The 25,285-nt window shown below is 45.3% G+C and overlaps 1 protein-coding gene across 1 annotated transcript in view; it reads left to right on the top strand.

The window, feature by feature from the left end:
* Positions 1-25,285, top strand: part of LOC138262431 (clathrin coat assembly protein AP180-like) — a 122,042-nt gene that overhangs the window by 68,304 nt on the left and 28,453 nt on the right. Inside the window, exon 9 of the mRNA XM_069212330.1 lies at positions 20,484-20,615. Coding sequence (XP_069068431.1) covers positions 20,484-20,615 — 132 coding nt within the window. The remainder of the gene's footprint in view (positions 1-20,483; positions 20,616-25,285) is intronic.

The raw sequence follows: 25,285 nt of genomic DNA, 5'->3' as shown, positions 1-25,285 counted from the left end.
ATCAAAATGACCACCTATATGTCTTGTTTGTTGTGAGCAGGTTCACCCCGCGTGGCCCTCTTTTGTCGAGTGCATCACATTTTTCTCACGTGACACCCGACTGCATGCTTATTGTGGGCATTGCCCCACTCATAGGTTGCGACCCTCGAATGTTGTGATGCATCCGGAGCAGTGCCACATTCTACCTCGTGTGGCACCACTTAACTTGCATCTTTGTGTGTGACCGGGTTGTCTGGTGCACCTTAAGTCATCCCACACCAGAGTTTGCACCTCATTCCAGAGAGGTACTGAAGTGGAGGTCTTAGAGTGTGAAAGGATTATCTGGTGCAACTCAAGTTATTGCGCACCAGGCATTGTGCCTCTTTCCAGGGATGTACGGCATTAGAGTTCTTTGCATGATCATCCGGAATTGTCTACTGTGACTCAAGTCATTGGACACTAGACTAGTGCCTCATTCCAGGAAGATACTGCATTGGAAACCTATTTTGTGTGTGATCGAATTGTCTGGGGGGACTCAAGTCACCAGGCCCAAGACGTTGTGCCTTATTCCTGGAAGGCATGGCATTGAGCTCGTTTAGTGTGGGATTGGTATGGTCTGGTGTGACTCATGTCATGGCACACCAGATATTGTGCCTCCTTCCCACACCCCCACCCCCACCCCCTCCGATCCTCTCACACCCCCCCATGGACCTGTTAACTTTTTGTATACAACCGGAATTCAGGGCAGCTTGAGTCATTACGCCCAGACATGTGCCTCCTTCCCAGGAGGTGTGGAATTGGTAACTATTGGGGTTTTGAAGTGCCTGGCTGGGTGCCGCTGTGACTAGCGTGTGGCCCCAGCAGCCCTCCCCCAAACCTTTGCAGGTCTTGGAGTGAAGATCCCGATTGGTGCCCAAACCTCCAGTTTTAACTTTTGCTGATCAACCGTTATCTCTTTCCTCCCCCACCTTATCCCTGGGATCCTGACAAAGTGTGATTTTGATCACATGCGACCTAGTATCCGGGGAAAAGGTTGGTTTCATCTTCAACTTGTGAGGGTGGGGTAGCAGGAACTGATTGGCAGGTGGAGCGCAGTTTGGGGACTCTGGTGTCTGCGCACACAGTGACATTAACCAGGCGGATATCAGTGCACCACATTAGGGTGCAAGACGCGAGAGCGTGCAAATGAGCCGTCTGATATCTGTGGCAACGCATAGTGGTGCTTAGAGAACGTCAGGGAGTGTATGCGGGTGATTGTTTAAACAACACAGTGGTGTTGCCTGACACGTTATTTATTGCAAGAGGACTCTTACAGGTGCCTTTGAGCTTCACTTGTGCGGCTCAGGCTGCAGAGCTAACTTAAAATGCTGCAAGTCTTTGTATGTACATATAGCTGCTAAATTTGTGTACCAAGGTGCGCCCGGCAACAGTATGTTATTCAATTGGGGTAATCTCTGTTGTGCTGACAACGTTTGGAATAGCATGAGGGTGTTCGGAGGAAAGTGTTATTTTTCTCATGTGTACATACTTGTTATTGTGTTTGGCAGTATGGCAAATTATATTTTTTATGTGATTTATGCCCATATTGACATGATGATTATGCTGTGTTAATAATGTATGTTGAATACAAATTTTGTTAGCATACACCTCGTGTGATGTCTCTTTTGTGACACTCATTGTACTTGTTCTGTTATTCTGCTGTGCCATTGCTTTACACATTTCCTCTGTGTTGAGCCTGAATGCTCTGTGCCAAGCTACCCAAGGATGAGGGCAGGTTATACAGTAAGTCTGTAATCACTCACCCCCTGACTGGAGTGACAGGTTCTGCCTAGCTAGAGCTTCACCTCAGCCAACCAGCATGTGCCACCTCCAACAGTAGGCATTCATAGTGTAGGTTGATAGTGCTCACTGAAGCCTGTGGTGCTTAAACTGTATTACACATTCAAGGAAAAATCTGCACTAAAGTACAGTTTCCCCCCATTTAGGCCTACAGGGTTCGTCTAGAGGTAAATGTGTATCCTGACAAAGGTATATACTCCCTTTTATCATATTAACACTCCTTATGGCACTTTTCGATTTGCCATATTTCCCTGCTCAGGTCCTTTTCCGATTCCAGTCTTATCTCCCCAGTTGGCCAACTTGATTACTTGTTAATTACTCTTCTGTCCAGTAGATTATAGTCTTCCCACACAATATAGCCATTAACTGTGCTTGACCCGCTTCCTGAGAGAGAAAAGGGTGGAATACGCTGCATCTGTTGATTAGCTTGTCAGTTTGCAACAGGGCTGGGAGAGCCCAAGCCCACAGAAACAAGGGAGAATGGTCAGACAAGCACAGGGGGTTTTCACCTTTGAAGTTTGGGTGGGACAGGATCAGGCAGCTATGTCAGCTAGTGTTGAGCTGAGGCTGTCATTGAAGCTCTTTCCACAGGCAAGTTGTAGTCGCTTTGGAATGTCCCAGAATGCTGTGCAGGAGGGTTTGAACAGGAGTGGAGTGATATGGCACCCTAGGATTTGCCAGGGCTGCCTGGATTCTAGAAATTTCCACCCTCATTTAAATTCCCTGAACAAGGAGGGACAGATGAGAAGGACATGGACCTGGGAGCTACAATAGTGGAAGAACGCCACGCTGGAAGAAGCCACCTTCTGCCAGGGCAAAGATGGACTGAAAGACTTTAACTCCAGTTGACCCACCCAGGACTAGGATGGATATCATCAGGGCCAGTGGCACTATTCTCCTTTTGCCCCTTTAAAAGTTGGGTGAATGGACCTGCTGGGTGATGATTACCACTGACTCTGCTGACACACAGGTGTCTTGAAGGTAGCCAAAGCCATGGAGCCTGGGGAATGGGGCAGGGACGGTGTTCTACTTGTTCCCTGTTGTGAGAAAGTAGCCTCTTTCTAGCCTTGTTACCCCCACTTTTGGCCTGTTTGTGAGTGTATGTCAGGGTGTTTTCACTGTCTCACTGGGATCCTGCTAGCCAGGGCCCAGTGCTCATAGTGAAAACCCTATGTTTTCAGTATGTTTGTTATGTGTCACTGGGACCCTGCTAGTCAGGACCCCAGTGCTCATAAGTTTGTGGCCTATATGTATGTGTTCCCTGTGTGGTGCCTAACTGTCTCACTGATGCTCTGCTAACCAGAACCTCAGTGGTTATGCTCTCTCATTTCTTTCCAAATTGTCACTAACAGGCTAGTGACCAATTTTACCAATTTACATTGGCTTACTGGAACACCCTTATAATTCCCTAGTATATGGTACTGAGGTACCCAGGGTATTGGGGTTCCAGGAGATCCCTATGGGCTGCAGCATTTCTTTTGCCACCCATAGGGAGCTCTGACAATTCTTACACAGGCCTGCCACTGCAGCGTGAGTGAAATAACGTCCACGTTATTTCACAGCCATTTTACACTGCACTTAAGTAACTTATAAGTCACCTATATGTCTAACCTTTACCTGGTAAAGGTTAGGTGCAAAGTTACTTAGTGTGAGGGCACCCTGGCACTAGCCAAGGTGCCCCCACATTGTTCAGGGCCAATTCCCCGGACTTTGTGAGTGCGGGGACACCATTACACGCGTGCACTACATATAGGTCACTACCTATATGTAGCTTCACAATGGTAACTCCGAATATGGCCATGTAACATGTCTATGATCATGGAATTGCCCCCTCTATACCATCCTGGCATAGTTGGCACAATCCCATGATCCCAGTGGTCTGTAGCACAGACCCTGGTACTGCCAAACTGCCCTTCCTGGGGTTTCACTGCAGCTGCTGCTGCTGCCAACCCCTCAGACAGGCAGCTGCCCTCCTGGGGTCCAGCCAGGCCTGGCCCAGGATGGCAGAACAAAGGACTTCCTCTGAGAGAGGGTGTTACACCCTCTCCCTTTGGAAAATGGTGTGAAGGCAGGGGAGGAGTAGCCTCCCCCAGCCTCTGGAAATGCTTTCTTGGGCACAGATGTGCCCAATTCTGCATAAGCCAGTCTACACCGGTTCAGGGGACCCCTTAGCCCTGCTCTGGCGCAAAACTGGACAAAGGAAAGGGGAGTGACCACTCCCCTGACCTGCACCTCCCCTGGGAGGTGTCCAGAGCTCCTCCAGTGTGCTCCAGACCTCTGCCATCTTGGAAACAGAGGTGCTGCTGGCACACTGGACTGCTCTGAGTGGCCAGTGCCACCAGGTGACGTCAGAGACTCCTTGTGATAGGCTCCTTCAGGTGTTGCTAGCCTATCCTCTCTCCTAGGTAGCCAAACCCTCTTTTCTGGCTATTTAGGGTCTCTGTCTCTGGGGAAACTTTAGATAACGAATGGAAGAGCTCATCCGAGTTCCTCTGCATCTCCCTCTTCACCTTCTGCCAAGGAATCGACTGCTGACCGCGCTGGAAGCCTGCAAACCTGCAAACCTGCAACATAGTAGCAAAGACGACTACTGCAACTCTGTAACGCTGATCCTGCCACCTTCTCGACTGTTTTCCTGGTGGTGTATGCTGTGGGGGTAGTCTGCCTCCTCTCTGCACTAGAAGCTCCGAAGAAATCTCCCGTGGGTCGACGGAATCTTCCCCCTGCAACCGCAGGCACCAAAAAGCTGCATTACCGGTCCCTTGGGTCTCCTCTCAGCACGACGAGCGAGGTCCCTTGAATCCAGCAACTCTGTCCAAGTGACCCCCACAGTCCAGTGACTCTTCAGTCCAAGTTTGGTGGAGGTAAGTCCTTGCCTCACCTCGCTAGACTGCATTGCTGGGAACCACGACTTTTGCAGCTACTCCGGCCCCTGTGCACTTCCGGCGGAAATCCTTTGTGCACAGCCAAGCCTGGGTCCACAGCACTCTAACCTGCATTGCACGACTTTCTAAGTTGGTCTCCGGCGACGTGGGACTTCTTTGTGCGACTTCGGTTGAGCACTGTTTCACACATCCTCGTAGTGCCTGTTTCTGGCACTTCTCTGGGAGCTACCTGCTGCTAAGAGGGCTCCTTGTCTTGCTCGACGTCCCCTCTACATCCTGGTCCAATTTGCGACCTCCTGGTCCCTCCTGGGCCACAGCAGCGTCCAAAAACGCTAACCGCACGATTTGCAGCTAGCAAGGCTTGTTGGTGTTCTTTCGGCGGGAAAACACTTCTGCACGACTCTCCGCAGCGAGAGAGATCCGTCCACCAAAGGGAAAGTCTCTAGCCCTTTTCGTTCCTACGGTAACCTCAGCTTCTTCTGTCCAGTAGAAGCTTCTTTGCACCCACAGCTGGCATTTCCTGGGCATCTGCCCATCTCCGACTTGCTTGTGACTTTTGGACTTGATCCCCTTGTTCCACAGGTACCCTAGATTGGAAATCCATCATTGTTGCATTGTTGGTTTGTGTCTTTCCTGCATTATTCCTCTAACACGACTTCTTTATCCTTAGGGGAACTTTAGTGCACTTTGCACTCACTTTTCAGGGTCTTGGGGAGGGTTATTTTTCTAACTCTCACTATTTTCTAATAGTCCCAGCGACCCTCTACAAGGTCACATAGGTTTGGGGTCCATTCGTGGTTCGCATTCCACTTTTGGAGAATATGGTTTGTGTTGCCCCATCCCTATGTGTCCCCATTGCATCCTATTGTAACTATACATTGTTTGCACTGTTTTCTAAGACTATACTGCATATTTTTGCTATTGTGTATATATATCTTGTGTATATTTCCTATCCTCTCACTGAGGGTACACTCTAAGATACTTTGGCATATTGTCATAAAAATAAAGTACCTTTATTTTTAGTATAACTGTGTATTGTGTTTTCTTATGATATTGTGCATATGACACTAAGTGGTTCTGTAGTAGCTTCACACGTCTCCTAGTTCAGCCTAAGCTGCTCTGCTAGGCTACCATTATCTATCAGCCTAAGCTGCTAGACACCCTATACACTAATAAGGGATAACTGGGCCTGGTGCAAGGTGCAAGTACCCATTGGTACTCACTACAAGCCAGTCCAGCCTCCTACATTGGTTGTGCAGCGGTGGGATAAGGGCTTTGAGACTACTTACCACTCTTGTCATTGTACTTTTCATAAGAGAAAAATATACAAAACAAGTTCAGTGTATATACACATAGCTAAAAAGTTTTGCATTTCCTCTTTTCACTCTCTTCTAAAGTGCTGAAAAGTACTTCTAAACTTTCAAAACGTTCTTAAAAGTTTAAAAAGTTTTTTTCTGTCTTTCTAAAAAGTTCTGAAAACTTTTTTCTCTTTTTCTATCACTTTAACTCTCTCTAAAAATGTCTGGCACAGGCCAAAATGTTGATCTGTCCAAACTTGCATATGACCACCTTAGCTGGAAAGGAGCAAGGAGTCTCTGCATAGAGAGAGGTTTGAGTGTAGGGAAGAATCCTTCCTTGGAATTGTTACTTAACATGCTTAGAGAACAAGATAAGGCAAGAAGTGCCCCATCTGTTGAAAAAGTAGCTAATGGTTCCCAATCTGATCCAGGGACTCCCCCAGGAAAAGATTCAGGAAAGAAACTTCCTAGCCTGCCCATTACTACATTACTAGACAGTCTAGCATAGTTGATAATGATGGAGAGCCATACCATACAAATAGTGTTGTCTCACATCATAGCAAAAGCATTTATTCACACCACAGTGGTACTGATGTTTCTGTTAGCCAAGCTGTTAGGGTGCCCTCTGTAAGGGACAGGTCTCCTTCTGTCCATTCTCACCATACTTCTGTTTCAAGGCATGTCCCTCCCACCTACCCTGATGACAGATTGTTAGAAAGGGAGCTCAATAGATTGAGAGTGGAACAAACCAGACTGAAGCTCAAGAAGCAACAGCTGGATTTGGATAGACAGACTTTAGAAGTAGAGAAGGAGACACAGAAACTGGGTTTAGAAACCCATGGTGGCAGCAGCAGTATTCCCCATAGTCATCCTGCAAAAGAGCATGATTCCAGGAATCTGCACAAGATAGTTCCCCCTTATAAGGAGGGGGATGACATTAACAAGTGGTTTGCTGCACTTGAGAGGGCCTGTGCTGTACAGGATGTCCCTCAAAGGCAGTGGGCTGCTATCCTATGGCTATCATTTAGTGGAAAAGGTAGCAATAGGCTCCTTACTGTGAAAGAAAATGAAGCTAATGATTACAAAGTTCTTAAGAATGCACTCCTGGATGGTTATGGCTTAACCACTGAACAATACAGGATAAAGTTCAGAGAGACCAAAAAGGAGTCTTCACAAGACTGGGTTGATTTCATTGACCATTCAGTGAAGGCCTTGGAGGGGTGGTTACATGGCAGTAAAGTTACTGATTATGACAGCCTGTATAACTTGATCCTGAGAGAGCATATTCTTAATAATTGTGTGTCTGATTTGTTGCACCAGTACTTGGTGGACTCTGATCTGACCTCTCCCCAAGAATTGGGAAAGAAGGCAGACAAATGGGTCAGAACAAGGGTGAACAGAAAAGTTCATACGGGGGGTGACAAAGAGAACAATAAGAAGAAAGATGGTAAAAAATCTCAAGATAAGCATGGGGATAAGGGTAAAACCAAAGATTCCACTTCAAATCTTAAACACTCTTCAGGGGGTGGGGATAAAACAAATTCTTCCTCTTCTTCTCAACCTACACAATTTAAAAAGCCTTGGTGCTTTGTGTGTAAAAACAGAGGCCATAGGCCAGGGGATAAGTCCTGTCCAGGTAAACCCCCTGAGCCTACCACCACTAATACATCAAGCTCTAGTGCCCCTAGCAGTAGTGGTACTAGTGGTGGGACTGCTGGCAACAGTCATGTTAAGGGTGTAGTTGGGTTCACTTATGGGTCCATAGTAGAAACTGGTGTAGTTAGTCCCAAGACAGTTTCTGTCACACCTAGTGGCATTGGCCTTGCCACACTGGCTGCTTGTCCCCTTACAATGGATAAGTACAGGCAGACAGTTTCAATAAATGGTGTTGAGGCCTTGGCCTACAGGGACACAGGTGCCAGTATCACTTTGGTGACTGAAAACCTGGTGCACCCTGATCAACACATCATTGGACAAGAGTATAAGAATATTGATGTCCATAACTCCACTAAGTTTCTTCCCTTAGCTATAATTCAGTTTAGTTGGGGTGGAGTTACTGGCCCTAAGCAGGTGGTGGTATCACCTAGCTTACCTGTAGACTGTCTCTTAGGTAATGACCTAGAGACCTCAGGTTGGGCTAATGTATAGTTTTATGCCCATGCAGCCATGCTGGGCATCCCAGAGGAATTGTTCCCTCTCATTTCTACTGAAATGAAAAAGCAAAGGAGAGAAGGCCTGAAAACTCAGGATCCCTCTCCATCAACAGGTAAAAAGGGTATCACAGTATCCCCTAACCACCCTACCATTCAGGATACAATTCCTGTGGTGGGAGAAACCTCTCCTGGGGTGGCACCTGTTCCATGGAATCATCAGTTGGCAAAACTATACTCCCTGAGGTGGAAGTACCTCTCTGTGGGATAACTAACATTGGTGAGAAAAAGAGCACAATTTTAGTTAACATGGAGCATCCCTCCAACCCTCCCAGAGAAACTTTAGTGCAGAAACTCTGCACTGCCTCACAACACTTAGGACAGCATCCCTGCCCTAGTGTGGAGCTCATAGGACAGCCTCCCTGCCCTGCTCCAACCCAAGAGAAACAGCATCCCTGTTCTCTCTTCCAGCCATATGGACAAAGTTTTTGCCCAGCTATGGCTTTTCTGAGACAGCATCCCTGTCTGGCATTTCCATCACTACAAATAGGTTCAGTAGACAATTCCCACTGCTCTAAACTAAAACTTACTGATAGAAACTCTGAAAATACATCTTCACATTGTTGCTTAGCTAAAAAACTTCAAACAGGGTGGTTTACATCCCCACAGGGAAGTAACCATATAGTGGATGATAAAGGGAGTAACCAGTCTATTGCAGAGCTACTCTCTACTTATCACCACTTAGACAATAAAGTCTCAACTGGCCAAGGTTAGCCTTATTGTCCTTCGTTTGGGGGGGGTTGTGTGAGAAAGTAGCCTCTTTCTAGCCTTGTTACCCCCACTTTTGGCCTGTTTGTGAGTGTATGTCAGGGTGTTTTCACTGTCTCACTGGGATCCTGCTAGCCAGGGCCCAGTGCTCATAGTGAAAACCCTATGTTTTCAGTATGTTTGTTATGTGTCACTGGGGCCCTGCTAGTCAGGACCCCAGTGCTCATAAGTTTGTGGCCTATATGTATGTGTTCCCTGTGTGGTGCCTAACTGTCTCACTGAGGCTCTGCTAACCAGAACCTCAGTGGTTATGCTCTCTCATTTCTTTCCAAATTGTCACTAACAGGCTAGTGACCAATTTTACCAATTTACATTGGCTTACTGGAACACCCTTATAATTCCCTAGTATATGGTACTGAGGTACCCAGGGTATTGGGGTTCCAGGAGATCCCTATGGGCTGCAGCATTTCTTTTGCCACCCATAGGGAGCTCTGACAATTCTTACACAGGCCTGTCACTGCAGCCTGAGTGAAATAACGTCCACGTTATTTCACAGCCACTTTACACTGCACTTAAGTAACTTATAAGTCACCTATATGTCTAACCTTTACCTGGTAAAGGTTAGGTGCAAAGTTACTTAGTGTGAGGGCACCCTGGCACTAGCCAAGGTGCCCCCACATTGTTGAGGGCCAATTCCCCGGACTTTGTGAGTGCGGGGACACCATTACATGCGTGCACTACATATAGGTCACTACCTATATGTAGCTTCACAATGGGATTGTGCCAACAATGCCAGGATGGCATAGAGGGGGCAATTCCATGATCTTAGACATGTTACATGGCCATATTCGGAGTTACCATTGTGAAGCTACACATAAGTAGTGACCTATGTGTAGTGCACGCGTGTAATGGTGGTGTCCCTGCACTTACAAAGTCCGGGGAATTTGCCCTGAACTATGTGGGAGCACTCTGGCTAGTGCCAGGGTACCCACACACTAAGTAACTTAGCACCCAACCTTTACTAAGTAGAGGTTAGACATATAGGTGACTTATAAGTTACTTAATTGCAGTGAAAATGGCTGTGAAATAATGTGTGCATTATTTCACTCAGGCTGCAGTGGCAGGCCTGTGTAAGAATTGTCAGAGCCCCCTATGGGTGGCAAAAGAAATGCTGCAGCCCATAGGGATCTCCTGGAACCCCAATACCCTGGGTACCTCAGTACCATATACTAGGGAATTATAAGTATGCCAATGTGAATTGGTGAAATTGGTCACTAGCCTGTTAGTGACAATTTTGAAAGAAATTAGAGAGCATAACCACTGAGGTTCTGGATAGCAGAGCCTCAGTGAGACAGTTAGTCATAACACAGGTAACACAGTCAGGCACACTTATGAGCACTGGGGCCCTGGCTGGCAGGGTCCCAGTGACACATACAACTAAAACAACATATATACAGTGAAAAATGGGGGTAACATGCCAGGCAAGATGGTACTTTCTTACAATATCCCTTCTGAAGATATTAGCCAGTGTCCTGCCGAATCGCCTGCGCAAGGTCATACCATCTCTCATACACCAGTCGCAGGTCGGTTTTGTGCGGGCCGCAGCTCAAGGAATCTTCTCCGTACCTTATGTCATGCCCTTTGGGGGGCTCTGGCCATCCCGGAGGCCGCCCTAGCACTGTCCCTTAATGCTGAAAAAGCGTTTGACCCTATAGAATGGCCATACCTCTTTGCAACACTGGCAAAGTACGGACTGGGTGACCAATTTATTTCCAAAGTTCGCTTGCTATACGATCATCCTACGGCACGGGTCTACTGTGGGGGCTTCCTTTCGTATCCTTTTCCTATCTGTAGAGGAACACAGCAGGGGTGCCCTCTTCCCCCCTTTTGTTCCTGCTGGTGTTGGAACCGCTGGCGGCTGCCATCAGCGCCATCCCGGGATAGCGGGCCTTCCTCTGCAAGGTGGTACCACCTCTAAACTTTACTTGTACGCTGACGATGTCCTGCTCACCCTAACCGACCTTGACCGCTCACTGCCTGCCCTTATGGAGATTATGGACGGCTTTGCTCCTCTCTCTAGCTATCAGGTAAACTGGGACAAGAGCGTGGCCCTACCCCTGTCACGCAGGATGATGAAATCAGCGCTTCTGGGCTTCTCATTCCGCTGGACCCCGCAGCACCTTAAATATCTGGGGGTCCTCGTTAACCGCGGCCTGGAACGAATGACAGCGGACAACCTAGATCCCCCTCATTGCACGTATGAGACTTGAGTTTGACAAATGGGCCCAACTAGGCCTTTCCATGTGGGGCAGGCGGTGCGGATGGTCACAGTACCGCGCTTCACATACATACTGGGCCTTCTCCCCCTCCAGATACCCCTCTCCACATTGAGACTGGTGGACGCTGCAATTAGGTCTTTTGTGTGGGGGTCTATGCATCGGCCAAATTCATAGCACGTAGGTCACACGGCGGAATGGGACTCCCCTCGGTGGAACATTACGCTCTAGCCCTCCATCTGTCATCGTTGGCTGCCGCACTGTCTGACTCCACAGAATCGCCGCAATGGATATCAGTGGAGAGAGAGTTGCTCTCCCACTGGGGAGGCCTTAACGGGCTTCACCGCACGACCTCCGCTCCCTCTGGTGACCCGAATCCGATTCTGAAGGCTTGGCAGAGGACCCACCGTCTTCTGGGGGTCCACCCCTTTCTCCACGCCCAGGCTCTCTTGTGGCACAATGATAGCATACGCGTAGGGGGAACGGCTCTTAACTAGCGGCAATGGAGGGACGCTGGTATTAATCGTCTAGACCAGGTACTGGAGACCGGCAGGCTCAAACCTTTTGCCAGCCTGAGGGAGGAATTCCACCTCCATCCTGCAGAGGAGTGGAAATACTTGCAACTCCAGCATTGCATGCGTCAAAACCCCAATATTGTCCATCGTGGACTTCAGCCCTCACCTATAATAGCTTGCCTGGCGACAAGGGAGAAGCACAAGGGTGTTATGGCTGGCCTGTACGAAGTCCTTATAAGTCATCTATTCTCACGACCGATCCTGGATAAGCTGCGTCAGCAATGGCAAACCCCCCTCCAGCAGGACTTTGACGAGGAGGACTGGGTAGACACAGTGGAAGCATTAGACAGAGGTAAGCGTGAGGCTCGCCTAAAGTTCTGCCTCTTCAAGCTACTCCACGATTGGTACTGGACCCCTGTGAAACTACATAGGACTGGCCTTCTTCCGCATGCATCATGTTGGCGCTGCACAGCGCTGTGATTTGCTACACGTACTCAGTAGCTGTCCATCGGTACAGCCTCTATGGAGAGTGGTTGAACAGGTCCTGGCGGAATCCATTTTGCTTCCAACTCCCTTACCCCCGTCATTGCTCATGCTGCACAATACGGCCTCCCTCCCGGCCTTATCGCGACCGCAAAAAAGGCTTTTGCATACAGCCCTGGCATATGTATCCTACGGCACTGGAGATCCACAACTACCCCCCGCGCCCGAGGAATGGATTGTGGCGATGACAAACATAGCTACACATGAGAGAGTAATTTATAACCTACAGGACCAGGCTGCCATTTTTGCTCAGGTGTGGGCTCTCTTCCTCACTGGCATCTTGACTGTGCCATTGTCGCCACTGCCGCCCCCCAGCCAACCCCATACACCTTTCATTTTCTCTTTCTCCCTTCCCTCTACCTCCACCCCACCCCCCTATCCTTCTCCCTCTTCACTCTCCCTCTCTTTGCTACCCTTGCCCTCGGACCACTGCACTCGTCCGTCTGGTATCACTCTCTTCCTTCACCCCCACCTCTCCCCTCCCACCTATATATATTTTACATTTTATGTTCTCCCTCTTTTCTCTTCCTTTTTTGACACCAGTTCATTCCCCTCCCTCCCTTCTGTCTCCCTCCACTTCCTGTTTCTCTCTGTCGCCCCTGTCTTCCTTCCCTCCCTCCCCTTTCCCCTTCCTCTGCTCTTCTCTCCTTCCCATTCATCTCCCGATTAATGCTGCAAGACCTGGACATCTTACCTTTCCCCCATACATATCTCCATAACTCTTGCTTTTCGAATTGCCCAACTGCCACACCGCTGCTCCCCTTGTCCCCGCATATACCCTGTCCAATAGCTTCTGCTATAATACGGATCCTGTTTGCGGTAGTTGCACTGAATTTTGCCCACATCAATCCTGGATGAAGGAGGAGATGATACACAGAGCTCCAGGGACCATGGGAGACGGCCACACCTCTGAATGCTGCCCAATTATGTTGGCTGACCCCCTCTTTTGACAGCAGACTTCTGCAAGGCCTGCATCCCCCACCTACCCCCCTTTGTCTCCCCCCCCTTTGGTATTGATCGTTCCTTGTCGTTGGTCGCCCCATCCCTGTTATTTTCTCCTGGTATTCTCTTCTTTCTCTCTCCTTGACACCGCTTAATTATATTGATGATTAAGCATATTTTATGTCTTTGTACTTTCATCTCAGGCGATATTCTTGCGTTCTTTGGACCCTACTATGCAAGGACTGTTGTCCGTTAGCCTTGTTCTTATGGCTTATTTACCTGCCTCTTGATGCTGTGTTACAATGTATCTTAATTACTATTCTCAATAATAAAAAAATTACAACACAAATAAATATTTTGCCTAACTTAACAGGTGACCAATGCAACATTCTGGAATGGACTAACCATCCTTGATTCTTTCATGTAAGGAATTCTTCCTCTCATTATAGTAAATGGACTGAATCCAGTAACATTTGGTGTAGTGCCATTTTTTCCAGACCTTTCTCCTTATACTCACCCTCCAAAATGACTGCCTACTTTTTGGAATTGGAATGAACCTTTTATCACCCTATTGAACCAACCTCTTAACTTCTCCATTCCTACTAGGAGGATAAATTGTGTTCCAATAAATTAGTAGAAAACCATAAAACCTCTGAGGAAGAGTCAGACATTGAGCCCATTCTACAAATTATGGATGAGAGACAATCTAGAATACACAGTCGCAAAGAGACAGGAAGGATTATTATTATTATTACAGCAGCTCCTTTAAAAACAAAAAGAAAGCTGGCATTCCAAGAACTGGACACTGCATAGCCACCAGCAAAAGTGCGAAAGCAGAAGAAGCCAGTACCTCCTCACTCTTCTCCTCCTCATTCTCCACAGCTATCTGTCTCGCCCTCCACCAATGCCTTCTCCATCACACACTTTTTATTCGCAAGAAGACCTAGTAGATCCATGGGACCTTTATGATCCTGATCCCATCCCAGATAATGACTCTGATACTTACCCATCCAAACCATATCCACCTGGGGATACCACAGTATACAACTAGGTCATAGCCAGGGCTGCACCTTATCATGGGGTAACAATGCACTCTGAACCATTGGGAGAAGATTCGTTATTTAATACATTATCTTCAACACATTCTAGGTACCAGTGCCTCCCAGTGTTACTGGGCATGGTAAAACACGCAGACCAAATTTTTAGTGAGCCTGTGAAATCAAGAATCATCACACCTAGAATGGAAAGAAATATAAGCCTGCACCCTCTGACTCAGATTATGGGGGTTATTACAACTTTGGAGGAGGTGTTAATCCGTCCCAAAAGTGACGGTAAAGTGACGGATATACCACCAGCCGTTTTACGAGTTCCATAGGATATAATGGACTCTTAATACGGCTGGTGGTATATCCGTCACTTTACCGTCACTTTTGGGATGGATTAACACCACCTCCAAAGTTGTAATAACCCCCTATATTATTCATCAGGTGCCTCCAGATTCAGTGGTGGTTAGTGCAGCATGAAAGAGGGAAAATAGCCAGTCTTCAGGAGATGTACCCCCTCCAGATAGAGAGCAGAAGATTTGATGCTGCATGGAAAAGAGTTACTTCCCAAGCAGCAAATCAATGAAGAATAGTTAATTCTCAAGCACTGCTAGCCCGCTATGATAGAGCTCACTGGAATGAGGTGCAGGATATTATACAGCATCTCCCAAAAGAACACCAAAAGCGGGCACAACAAGTGGTAGAGGAAGGGCAAGCCATTGTAACAATCAAATAAGATCTGCCCTTGATGCTGCTGTTACAGCTGCAAGGATCGTTAACACAGCCATTACAATCAGAAGGCATGCATGGCTACGCTCCTCTGGTTTTAAACCAGAAATTCAACAGGCTGTGCTAAACATGCCTTTTGATAAAAAGCACCTCTTTGGCCCAGAAGTGGACACTACAATCGTGAAATTATGAAAAGACTCTGATAAAGCAATGAGTGCTCTGTACACCACACCATACAGCGGGTCATTTCGTAGGCCTCAGTTTCGATCTTCCGAGTCTTCTACCTCACAAACAAAGCAGCCATCTCAAACCCAGTACCATACAGAGGTCAATACTCTAGAAATAGAGGTAAATTCCAAACCTCTAATCAGCCAGCTACCCAACCAAAGCAGTGACTTACTTCACTCCCTTCCACTCCATACATCTCCTGTGGCGGGAAGACTACAGCAGTTCCACTCTCATTGGCAAAATACCACCACAGACAGTTGGGTATTATCAGTTATCTGCAATGGCTATTGCCTAGAATTGATAAACACCCCTCCAAATATTCCGCCAAGATATCACAAATTATCCCCAGAACATACAGTTCTGCTACAACAAGAGGTTCAATCTCTACTACTCAAACAAGCAATAGAAGTAGTTCCACAGTCCCAACAAGGAACAGGGGTATACTCTCTATACTTCCTAATTCCCAAAAACGATTGCACCCTCAGACCAATATTAGACCTCAGGCCCCTCAATCTCTACATCTTGTCAGAGCATTTTCACATGGTAACTCTGCAAGATGTTATCCCACTGCTACAAAAACAAGGTTTTACGACAGCTCTAGACGTAAAAGATGCGTATTTCCACATACCCATCCACCCAGCTCACAGAAAATATCTCAGGTTTGTCATAGCAGTAAAACACTACCAGTTCAAAGTGTTACCATTTGGCATAACAGCTCCAAGGGTGTTCACAAAGTGTCTAGCGGTAGTAGCAGCATACTTAAGAAGACAACACATCCATGTCTTTCCATATCTAGATGATTGGCTAATAAAATCAAACAATCATACACAATGCCAAAAACATACATGTTATGTGATAGAAACTCTGCACACCCTAGGATTTTCTATAAAGTACCAAAAGTCACACCTTCAACCATCACAAGTACAACCGTATCTAGGTGCTATCCTAAATACTCAACTAGCTCTAGCGTATTCAATACCCAAAGGATACAAGGTTTCCAAAATCTAATTCCACTCATATAGCCAACAATACACTGTAAGATTTATCATGAAGATTTTAGGAATGATGGCATCTTGCATAGCAATAGTTAGACATGCAAGATTAAACTTGAGGCCCTTACAGCAGTGCCTTGCACAACAATGGTCACAGGCACCACGGTCAACTTCAAGATCTAGGGGGTCATTCTAACATTGGCGGGAACTGCCAAATGGCCGCTCCGCAGTCAGAAGACCGCTGGGGCCATTCTGACTTTCCCGCTGGGCCGGCGGGCACCCGCCAAGGGAGCGCCCGCCGGCACAGCGGGAAAGAGGCCTGCAACACAGAAGCCGGCTCCGAATTGAGCTGGTGGTGTTGCAGGTGTGCGATGGGTGCAGTTGCACCCGTCGCGATTTTCACTGTCTGCTATGCTGGGGCCCTGTTATGGGGCCCTTGCACTGCCCATGCCAGTGGCATGGGCAGTGCAGGGGCCCCCACGGGTCCCACGACACCCGTTCCCGCCATCCTGTTCCAGGCGGTAAAAACCACCAGAAACAGGCTGGCGGGAAGGGGGTCGGAATCCCCAGGTTTAGCCCAGCCAGGGGAAATCCGGCGGGAAAGGATCCCCTTTTCTGACCGTGGCGGAGAATGGGCTATGAAGCACCGCCAGCCTGTTGGCGGTGCTTCAGTCATTCGTGGCCCTGGCGGTCTTCGACCGCCAGGGTCAGAATGACCCCCCTAGTGTTGATGGTGCGCCAAGCACATATGTCCCTTCAATGGTGGAATCGCAGCAGTTTAATGAAGGGGTGGTCGTTTCAAGACCCTGTGCCTCAAACCATAATTACAACAGATGCATCAATGATTGGTTGGGGAGCTCACCTAAACAATCACTCCATTCAAGGGCAATGGGATGTCAAACAGAAACAGCTACACATAAACCACTTAGAATTATTGGCTGTATTCCTTGCCCTAAAAGCATTTCAACCTCTTCTCAAACAGAAGAATGTTCTCATAAAGACAGACAACATGACAACCGTGTATTATCTCAACAAACAGGGAGGGAGACATTCATCTCAACTGTCCCTTCTAGCCTAATAGCATAGTACATTCCAGGAATAGACAATTAGTTGGCAGATGTCCTCAGTAGAAATCACCAATAAACACACGAATGGGAGATTCACCCCCAAGTACTTCAAAAGTACTTTCAAAAGTGGGGAACACCAAACATAGATCTATTCGCAACAAGCGAAAACACAAAATGCCAAACTTTGCATCCAGGCAACCACATCCCCTGTCTAGGGGCAATGCTCTATGGATCAGTTGGTCAGGGATATTTGCTTACGCTATTCCCCCTCTCCCACTCCTTCCATTTCTGGTCAACAAGTTGCGTCTAACGTCACTCAACATGATACTCATAGCACCAACATGGGCATGTCAGCCTTGGTACAAAACACTACTAGACCTGTCTGTAGTACCTCACTCCAAACTCCCAAACAGACCAGATTTGTTAACACAAAACAAAGTTCAAATCAGGCATCCAAACCCCAATGGATTGTTAGATGTATACAAACTTGTTATATCAAAGCAAAAAGACAACTTTTAATCACTCCTAAAGTACATTCTACAGGAAAAAAAGGTGCAACAATGGCTCTTTTTTAGGAAACATACCAATGGCTGATATTTGTAAAGCAGCTACATGGTCAACCCGTCATACATTTACTAAACACTACTGTGTTGATGTTTTCTCACAACAAAAAGCCACTGTAGGACAAGCTGTCTTAAGAACATTATTTCAAACAACTTCAACTCCTACAGGCTAGCCACCGCTTTTTGGGGAGAACTAACTGCTTTGTAGTCTATGCATAGCATGTATATCTGCAGCTACACATCATTGAACAGAAAATGTCACTTACCCAGAGTACATCTGTTCGAGGCATGTAGTGCTGCAGATTCACATGCACCCTCCCTCCTCCCCGGAAGCCTGTAGTTGTTTAAGTTACTAACATTTGTACATATGTATATACATTTACATTTGCATGGTTATCTTTTTTCTCTTATACACTCACTCCTTTCTTCACCCTCTGCGGGAAAACAATCTAACAATGGATTTGATGCCCATGCGCAATGGAACCGAAGAGAGGAGTCACTCGTTCCTATGACTCCGAAAAGACTTCTTCGAAGAAAAATAACTTGTAACACTCCGAGCCCAACACTAGATGTCGATATAGATATGCATAGCATGTGAATCTGTAGCACTACATGCCACGAACAGATGTACACTGAATAAGTGACATTTTCCATGTATACCTTCTAGTGTTGCACAATATAAACAGCGCATGCAGCTGCACTCTGGGGATCATATTATTTGAATGGAGTGCTGTATGAAAACAATTGGTGGCATGTAACATTGTGCAATGACAAATTTTAACGCGTATGAGGTCTGGATGTTTAATGTGATGGCAATCACGCCAGTGCTCGAGACGGTGACGTCACACGCAGATCAGCAGTACTTCCACATGCTGAGCAGTGTCCCTAATGGCTACAACTAAACTGTGCCGCAGTCTAGATGTTTAACTTGATGGCGATCACATAAGTGCTCAAGACTGTATCGTCATGCACAGATCAGCAGCACTTCCACATGCTGAGCAGTGTGTAGTGTGGGTTAACAAGCATAAAAGCGGTGACACGTCACGAAGGGTTTCAGTAAAGGTGAAGATTTATTTCTGTTTGAGAAATAACCATAAAGAGCCACGGCGTCACTGATCTCCAGACAAGACGGCAGTTGCATCGTTTTCCTCCAGGCAACAAGAGACACAATTTCTAAGATACACAATTGAACTGGCTTACATCATGATATTCCAAATTGGCACGATGCAAACCATGTTACTAAGAAATAACAGGCAACAACTGAAACTTACAACTAAACAACACTACACAATGTCCCTTGAGGATATAAGGGCTGAAGACTTGTTGCCTATTTGTAGTAAATTACTTCGTAGAAGGTAAGGCTTGACATCCGACTTAAAAAAAAAAAACAAATGGAAGTATACAAGGCCCACACTTTACACAATTGCCCCTAGTGAGCAACTGGCATTCCTGGAATGCAGAAGCTCACAAGAGTAATACATATGAGATTTCTATACTACGTAATACAATTCCAAACCTAGATCGATAAAACATTCAAGTACAAACACAACATGGACACTTTTTGGTACTTGCAAGTACTGTACTGGTTAATTGTTTCACTAATTAGCATTTGTCTTTTTATTATTGAATACATTTGTTTATGTAAATGTCTTGTTTGAAGCACACATCTACTGCCACAACTACCATTAATTGTTTGCAATGAATTTGGCAGTATGTTCTGCTATGAAAATTAAATCTATAATCATGTCACTGCTGCCTTTAAAAATCCTTTGTGTCCAATTTTCTTTTTTTTTTCTTTTTTCTTTTTTCTTTTTTTTTTTTTAAATGATGCCCTCCCTGATGCTTCATAAATATACAGTTCCTTTATTTTTCAACGTTGTGGTGTGTTCATTTCCAAGAAAAGACTACTCCAGCTTCTTGTAATACCGAATGGATACCATTAAGAAATTCCAGACTGGAGCTCCCTTACTCAACAAAGGAGATGTAGTGTTCTCTTTCCTGAGATATGTAATATTTGCCTTCCTTTACTAGCCCTAATCAGTTAAAAAAAAAAAATACAATATGCTTCCTCTTTAACCACCTATAGAGTAATATGCCCCTCTGATCAATCGCCTTTCGCTACATTAGGTAGGCGGAGAATCTAGGTGCTCTTTTTTATACATAAATCATCTCTTTACTCTCATGAAATGGAAAAACGTGTAAGAGTGCAGAAAATGATTTTTGATGTGAACAAAATGATGCACAATTAGATGTTTCCTTTTGAGTAGTACCAGTAATGCCACATTAGAATTAGAGGATCCTAGCTGGGACACATCTGTACTATATCACATCACAGATCTATAAAACTTTTGAGAAGTTTCCAGAACCACCTTTTGAAAATGTATCAGTCCTTCTGAGAACTGGTGGGCAAGATTATTTCATCAAACATTGTGGAACAGAGAGCCTCAACTAATGATTGAAGGTACAGCGTGTAGTGCATAATGCGTAAGAATAGGAAACTATAAATTAAATGTAACAATTTTGATTTCAGTCACATTTAAGTCATATTGGAATCTAGGACTTAACGTTCTTGATTATGTACACGTCTGAATAATAGTAACATTTATGTGAATGTAGTTCAATGAGTTTATCTAATGTGAAGATGAAACATACTTTCTATTTTACAGGGTTTGGAGGTTCTTTCATGGCTCCTTCTGCAGCTCCAATAACTCCAGCTCAGAATAATGTATTGCAGACTAACTTTTATGCAGCTTTTGGAGCAACCCCTTCAACTGGTGGGAGCTCATTTGATCCATCAGGTAAGGAAGAGATTTCCACATAAAGAATATTTACAACCGAAAACAAATCTGTGTGTTTGCAGTGAAGTTATTGTCATCACTATTCAGAGACTTTGACTTGTTTTCATTACTATAAACCAGACTCCACTTGTGTTATTCTTCTTCTGTAGTTCCAATTGCAAGTTTATTTCCTATCACTTTACTTTCCAATTACTTTATTTAGATATTTGAAATGTATTTCTTTGCCCTTAAGCACTGTCACCACTTAAACTTCTTGTCCACCCATCCATTCTGAACTCTGTTTTATTATGTTCAGTCTTCTGCCTCTGTCTGCTTTCCAACGCGCTCTACTGAGTCTTTCTTCATATGTAATGTCTTTTCACGTTTAGCACTTCATGCTTATAATAGATGTCTCCAAGATGTTGTCACTTCATTTTCTACAAATTTACATTGTAAAGAAAATATCTAAAATCTCCTGCTTTATGTTTCCGTCCAGGGCTCTTCCTGTAGGAACCTAACCACCAATAATGTCATTGCTTGCATGACTGGCACATTGCAATGTTACATAGAAAAAAGGGAAACGTCAAGAGTTAGGATGTTCAGCTTGCATTGTCAGTTTATGTTTTACGGTGTCACTGAGCATTGGATCCTGGATTTTCTTGTGATGTTTCTCTAAAATTTCCCATTTCTCCTTTTGAATAAGCTCACCTTTGAATTTGCATCAGCACTGCAAAGGTATTAAATCTGAGTACTTGCATGGTAATCTTTCCAGCTTAATAACTCCAGTGTTTTAAAGCACTATTTGCAGAGAGTGGTTTTTTTCTTCATAACTTTTGTAGTGGCACGTATTCATCCTCCCAGGACACTTGAGCATGACAGTTTTGCCATTATTGTTCCAAAGTCCAGGGCATCAGAGGATTTCATCAGAGGTCTGCTGATAATCGGTGCTCATATGAGAACTTTCCCAACAATTCCGTCTGTCTCCAGACTCAGGATGTGGAATCTTTGGCATTCAGTTCTACTTCTTCTTTACAGCCCTCCTGATGGAATCAAGTATTTTAAACAGCAGGAAAGGGCTTGGAAAACTCTGACCTCAACAGGATGTCTTCATTCAGTGACCATCTCCTCTCTACCAGCACAACTTTTAGCGCTTATCGATGATTACACTCTTATAAGGCATAGGAGTAAGTACCATGCATCTATATATCCTGCCTTGGAAGGATGTCCTGATAATTTGTCTTATCAAGCTCCTTGTTAACTTGCCTCAAGAAAAGAGAATTGGTGTGGTCACAAAGACTTGGTTTATTGACTTTTCCATACCCTTCCTGTGGTAGCTTCATGCCATTGTCAGCCCTAGAGCTCAGAACATCCTCACAAAGCAGCCATTCATGGGAAACATAATGTGTCCCACTGTTGATGCACATTAAATCACTTATATGGCTTGTAACCTCATATGGAATGTGTATTAAATGTCTTTGGAATAATACAACCTACAGTTTTGCAGCATGAATCTTTTATATATTCACATACTGTGCATTATTCTGCCATCTAGTGATTGTGTTTGGAATTCTCCATTGATTTAGTCCTTTTGATTTTTTTGTTTGCTGGTGGGCGTCACTGAAACCACCATTTGGTGTCCCCTTGTAATGTTGTCCTACTTCCTCCAGATGTTACCGCCCTTGGTCGGCATATTCAGATTCTTTTTTTTTTTCCTGTTGGGTCTGGATGCTAGCAGAGAAGTCTCCAACACGAGGAAATAGTTTGGAAGGAGTCAGAAGTTTTTTTGAAGCGAAGTTTGTAGAATCTGGAAAAATTGTTGGCAGGAAGTGGACAAAAAAGGAAAGCCAGAGGAAGATAAGTTTTGTTCATTCGACAGAGTAGTGAGAATGCTCATTCAGGGGGTCCCCTGTTCGGAGTAACGGAGAAAACGCTGTTCCAGTTTTGCAAAAATTGTCACCACAAGTACGCCCAAAAGGACAAAAATATGGTGTGTAATCTCTGCCTACCACGGGAACACTGGAGTGAAGATTACATCACCTGCGCAGTGTTTGCACTGAAGACTTTGAAGGTAAGAGTGAGACAGAGAATGATCGACCATGCATTACAGTGCTAGAAGTCCACACCGTCTCTCAGAGACATTTGGCTGTTGAGCGACAATGATGAGAAAATCGCACAGGGAGCCGAAGGCGCGACATCAGAAGGTTATCGGAAAATCATCGACGTGGAGGAACAAACATCTAAGAAGAACCAAAACGTGGGGGTAAGAGACACTGGGCACTCTGCTCAAGACTTCTGAGTCAAAAAAATCGGACTCGAACGCACAAGGGACCTTCAGGGTCAAACATCTTACTGCCCACAACCATCACCCAAGGAAAGGATTCTCACGGAGCCCTCAAGGGGAATTCTGCTGGTAGCAGAACTCCGAAAAAACTTATAACGTCAAAGGATGGATGGGAAAAAGATGCTTCAACATCGAAAGCACAACAGTCGAGAGGAGGTCACCGAAGTGCTATGACAGAGTCCACGTCGAAAGAGGGTTTGATGTCAAAGACAAAGATCCCAAATGGGCCATCAACACTGAAAAGAAAGGGAGGTGGCACAAGACCGGAATGTCCATGTTATTACATCGGAGAAAGGAATTCGACAATAGTCGTAAAGAATTTAGAATTCATCAAAAAGCTTTGACGCTGAAACACACTCATCTGTGATGGAAGTCGAAGAAATATAGCCTCCACTCACACCAGATCCTTAGACAGAAGAACAAGAGTTTTTCTATGAGGAGGATAAAGAGCAGACTGGAAGGTGTCAGGCCTCAGAGGGGAGTTAACACATGGAACAACAATGAGAGGACTTAAAGACAGACTCGTCTGAAGAATCATACCCATCAAAGCCCTCACCTCCCAGATGACATGGGAATGTACAATTTGGCCATCAAAAATGCAGTAAACAGGTTTAATGTACAACTCGAGAAGGATAAACCACAATCATGCTTCCTACTAGAAACATTGCTTCAAACTTGGACAAGAAGCCAAGAATCTTCAACCAGGGGTGAAAAGCCTTTAAGGAGCCAGTCACATGTAGAGCAGTGATGCCAAGGGCTGAAAAGACATATGTTTTCCTCGAAGGACCCGGCATACATAAAAGGCACCATTCCGGCTGGCTCCATAATCACAGCTACAGCCAGGACAAGGGCCAATATCTCCTCAACCTCAGTCCCCCTCCAGAAAAATAGGACAAAAGGATGGAACTTGTGGGACTCAGATTCAAGTGTAGTGCTGCAAAACTAGTGGCACATTGCAAACTCAAATGCACAGCTCAGTAGGCATGCTTATCAGCATTAGGAGGTGATGGTAGAGCTGTTAAAACACCTCCCTGAACAGTATAGGAGAAGGGCAGCACATTTTACTGAAACTCGATAAAACATTACAAAAATAAGTTTAAAATCGGCGTTAGATGCAGCAGACCCATCAAGGTGACAGATGGTGATGGGAATCGCAATAAGACGTCACTCATGGCTGAGAATATTGGAGTTTAAACCACATATGCAGGGGAATATTATAAACACCCCCTTCAATGGGCAACAACTGCTCAGAAACACAGTGGATGAAAGTCTCAACCAACTAAAGAACAACAACAAAACAGCAAAGTCCATGGGTGCACTGCAGTTTCGAGGATGATTATGAAAGAGAATATTTACTACAAGATGACCAGCCTCAAGGGAAAGCTTCCAGACAGGAAGCTCACATCAAGGCTTCCAGAGCAGGACACAAACCACCTCAACTGATCAAAGTTGGCAGCATCTGCAACAGGGGCGAGGTTCCTTTCGAGGAAGATTCAGAGGGAGAAGACAAACAACCAGAGGAGGTGCAGCTCCTGCAAATAAGTGACTGTTCAGAGAAGGCCAAACTATCAAAAATGACAAGGAAAAAAAAACATTAAATTCAAATTCAAACACAGCACACCAGTCGGTGGAAGGTTTAAGGACTTCCTCCTGGAGTGGAGGAAAATAACTTAAGGCAGGTGGATTTTTAAATAACAATCCAATTTGAATATTGCATAGAACTAAGCAAATTACCCCCAGGAAGGGGACCAAAGAGGAAAATACACTCAAAAGAGGAGATAGCTCATCTCAAAGAGGGCGAAGAGTTGTTGGACACGAGGGCAATAGAATTAATCACAAAACAGGAAATCAACAAGGGCAAGTAAACTACATATTTCCTAATTCCAAAGGTAGATGGATCCTTATGCTCAATTCTAGTCCTCAGATTCATAAACAAGATTATAAAGATTCAAAATGACAGCCTTACAGGAAGTCATAAGACAACTTCAAGAAGGGGATTACATGGCAACCATAGACTTGAAGGACGCTTACCTGCACATCCCTATGAATGCAAGACACAAGGAATACCTAAGGTTTGTGGTCAACGGGACATACATTGCTGGCATTTGGAATAATATCTGCACCAAGTGCTTACAAAATGCCTTGCAGCTGTAGCTGTGCATCTCAGATGAAGGGTAATACATGTATATCTGTAGCTTGACGACTGGTTAGTAAGAGCAAACTCTGCAAGCAGTATATTCACTGGGTAATGCAGACACTCTACACACTAGGTTTCTCATTGAACATAGCGAAGTCTTCTCCAGAGTTAGAACAGGAAAAGGTTTTTCTGGGTGCAAGATTGAATTCAATT

Source organism: Pleurodeles waltl, chromosome 10 (genome assembly GCF_031143425.1).
Source record: "Pleurodeles waltl isolate 20211129_DDA chromosome 10, aPleWal1.hap1.20221129, whole genome shotgun sequence".
Classification (NCBI taxonomy): Eukaryota; Metazoa; Chordata; class Amphibia; order Caudata; family Salamandridae; genus Pleurodeles; species Pleurodeles waltl.
The sequence above is the reverse complement of the archived record's forward strand: the minus strand, read 5'-3'. Positions and strand labels throughout refer to the sequence as shown.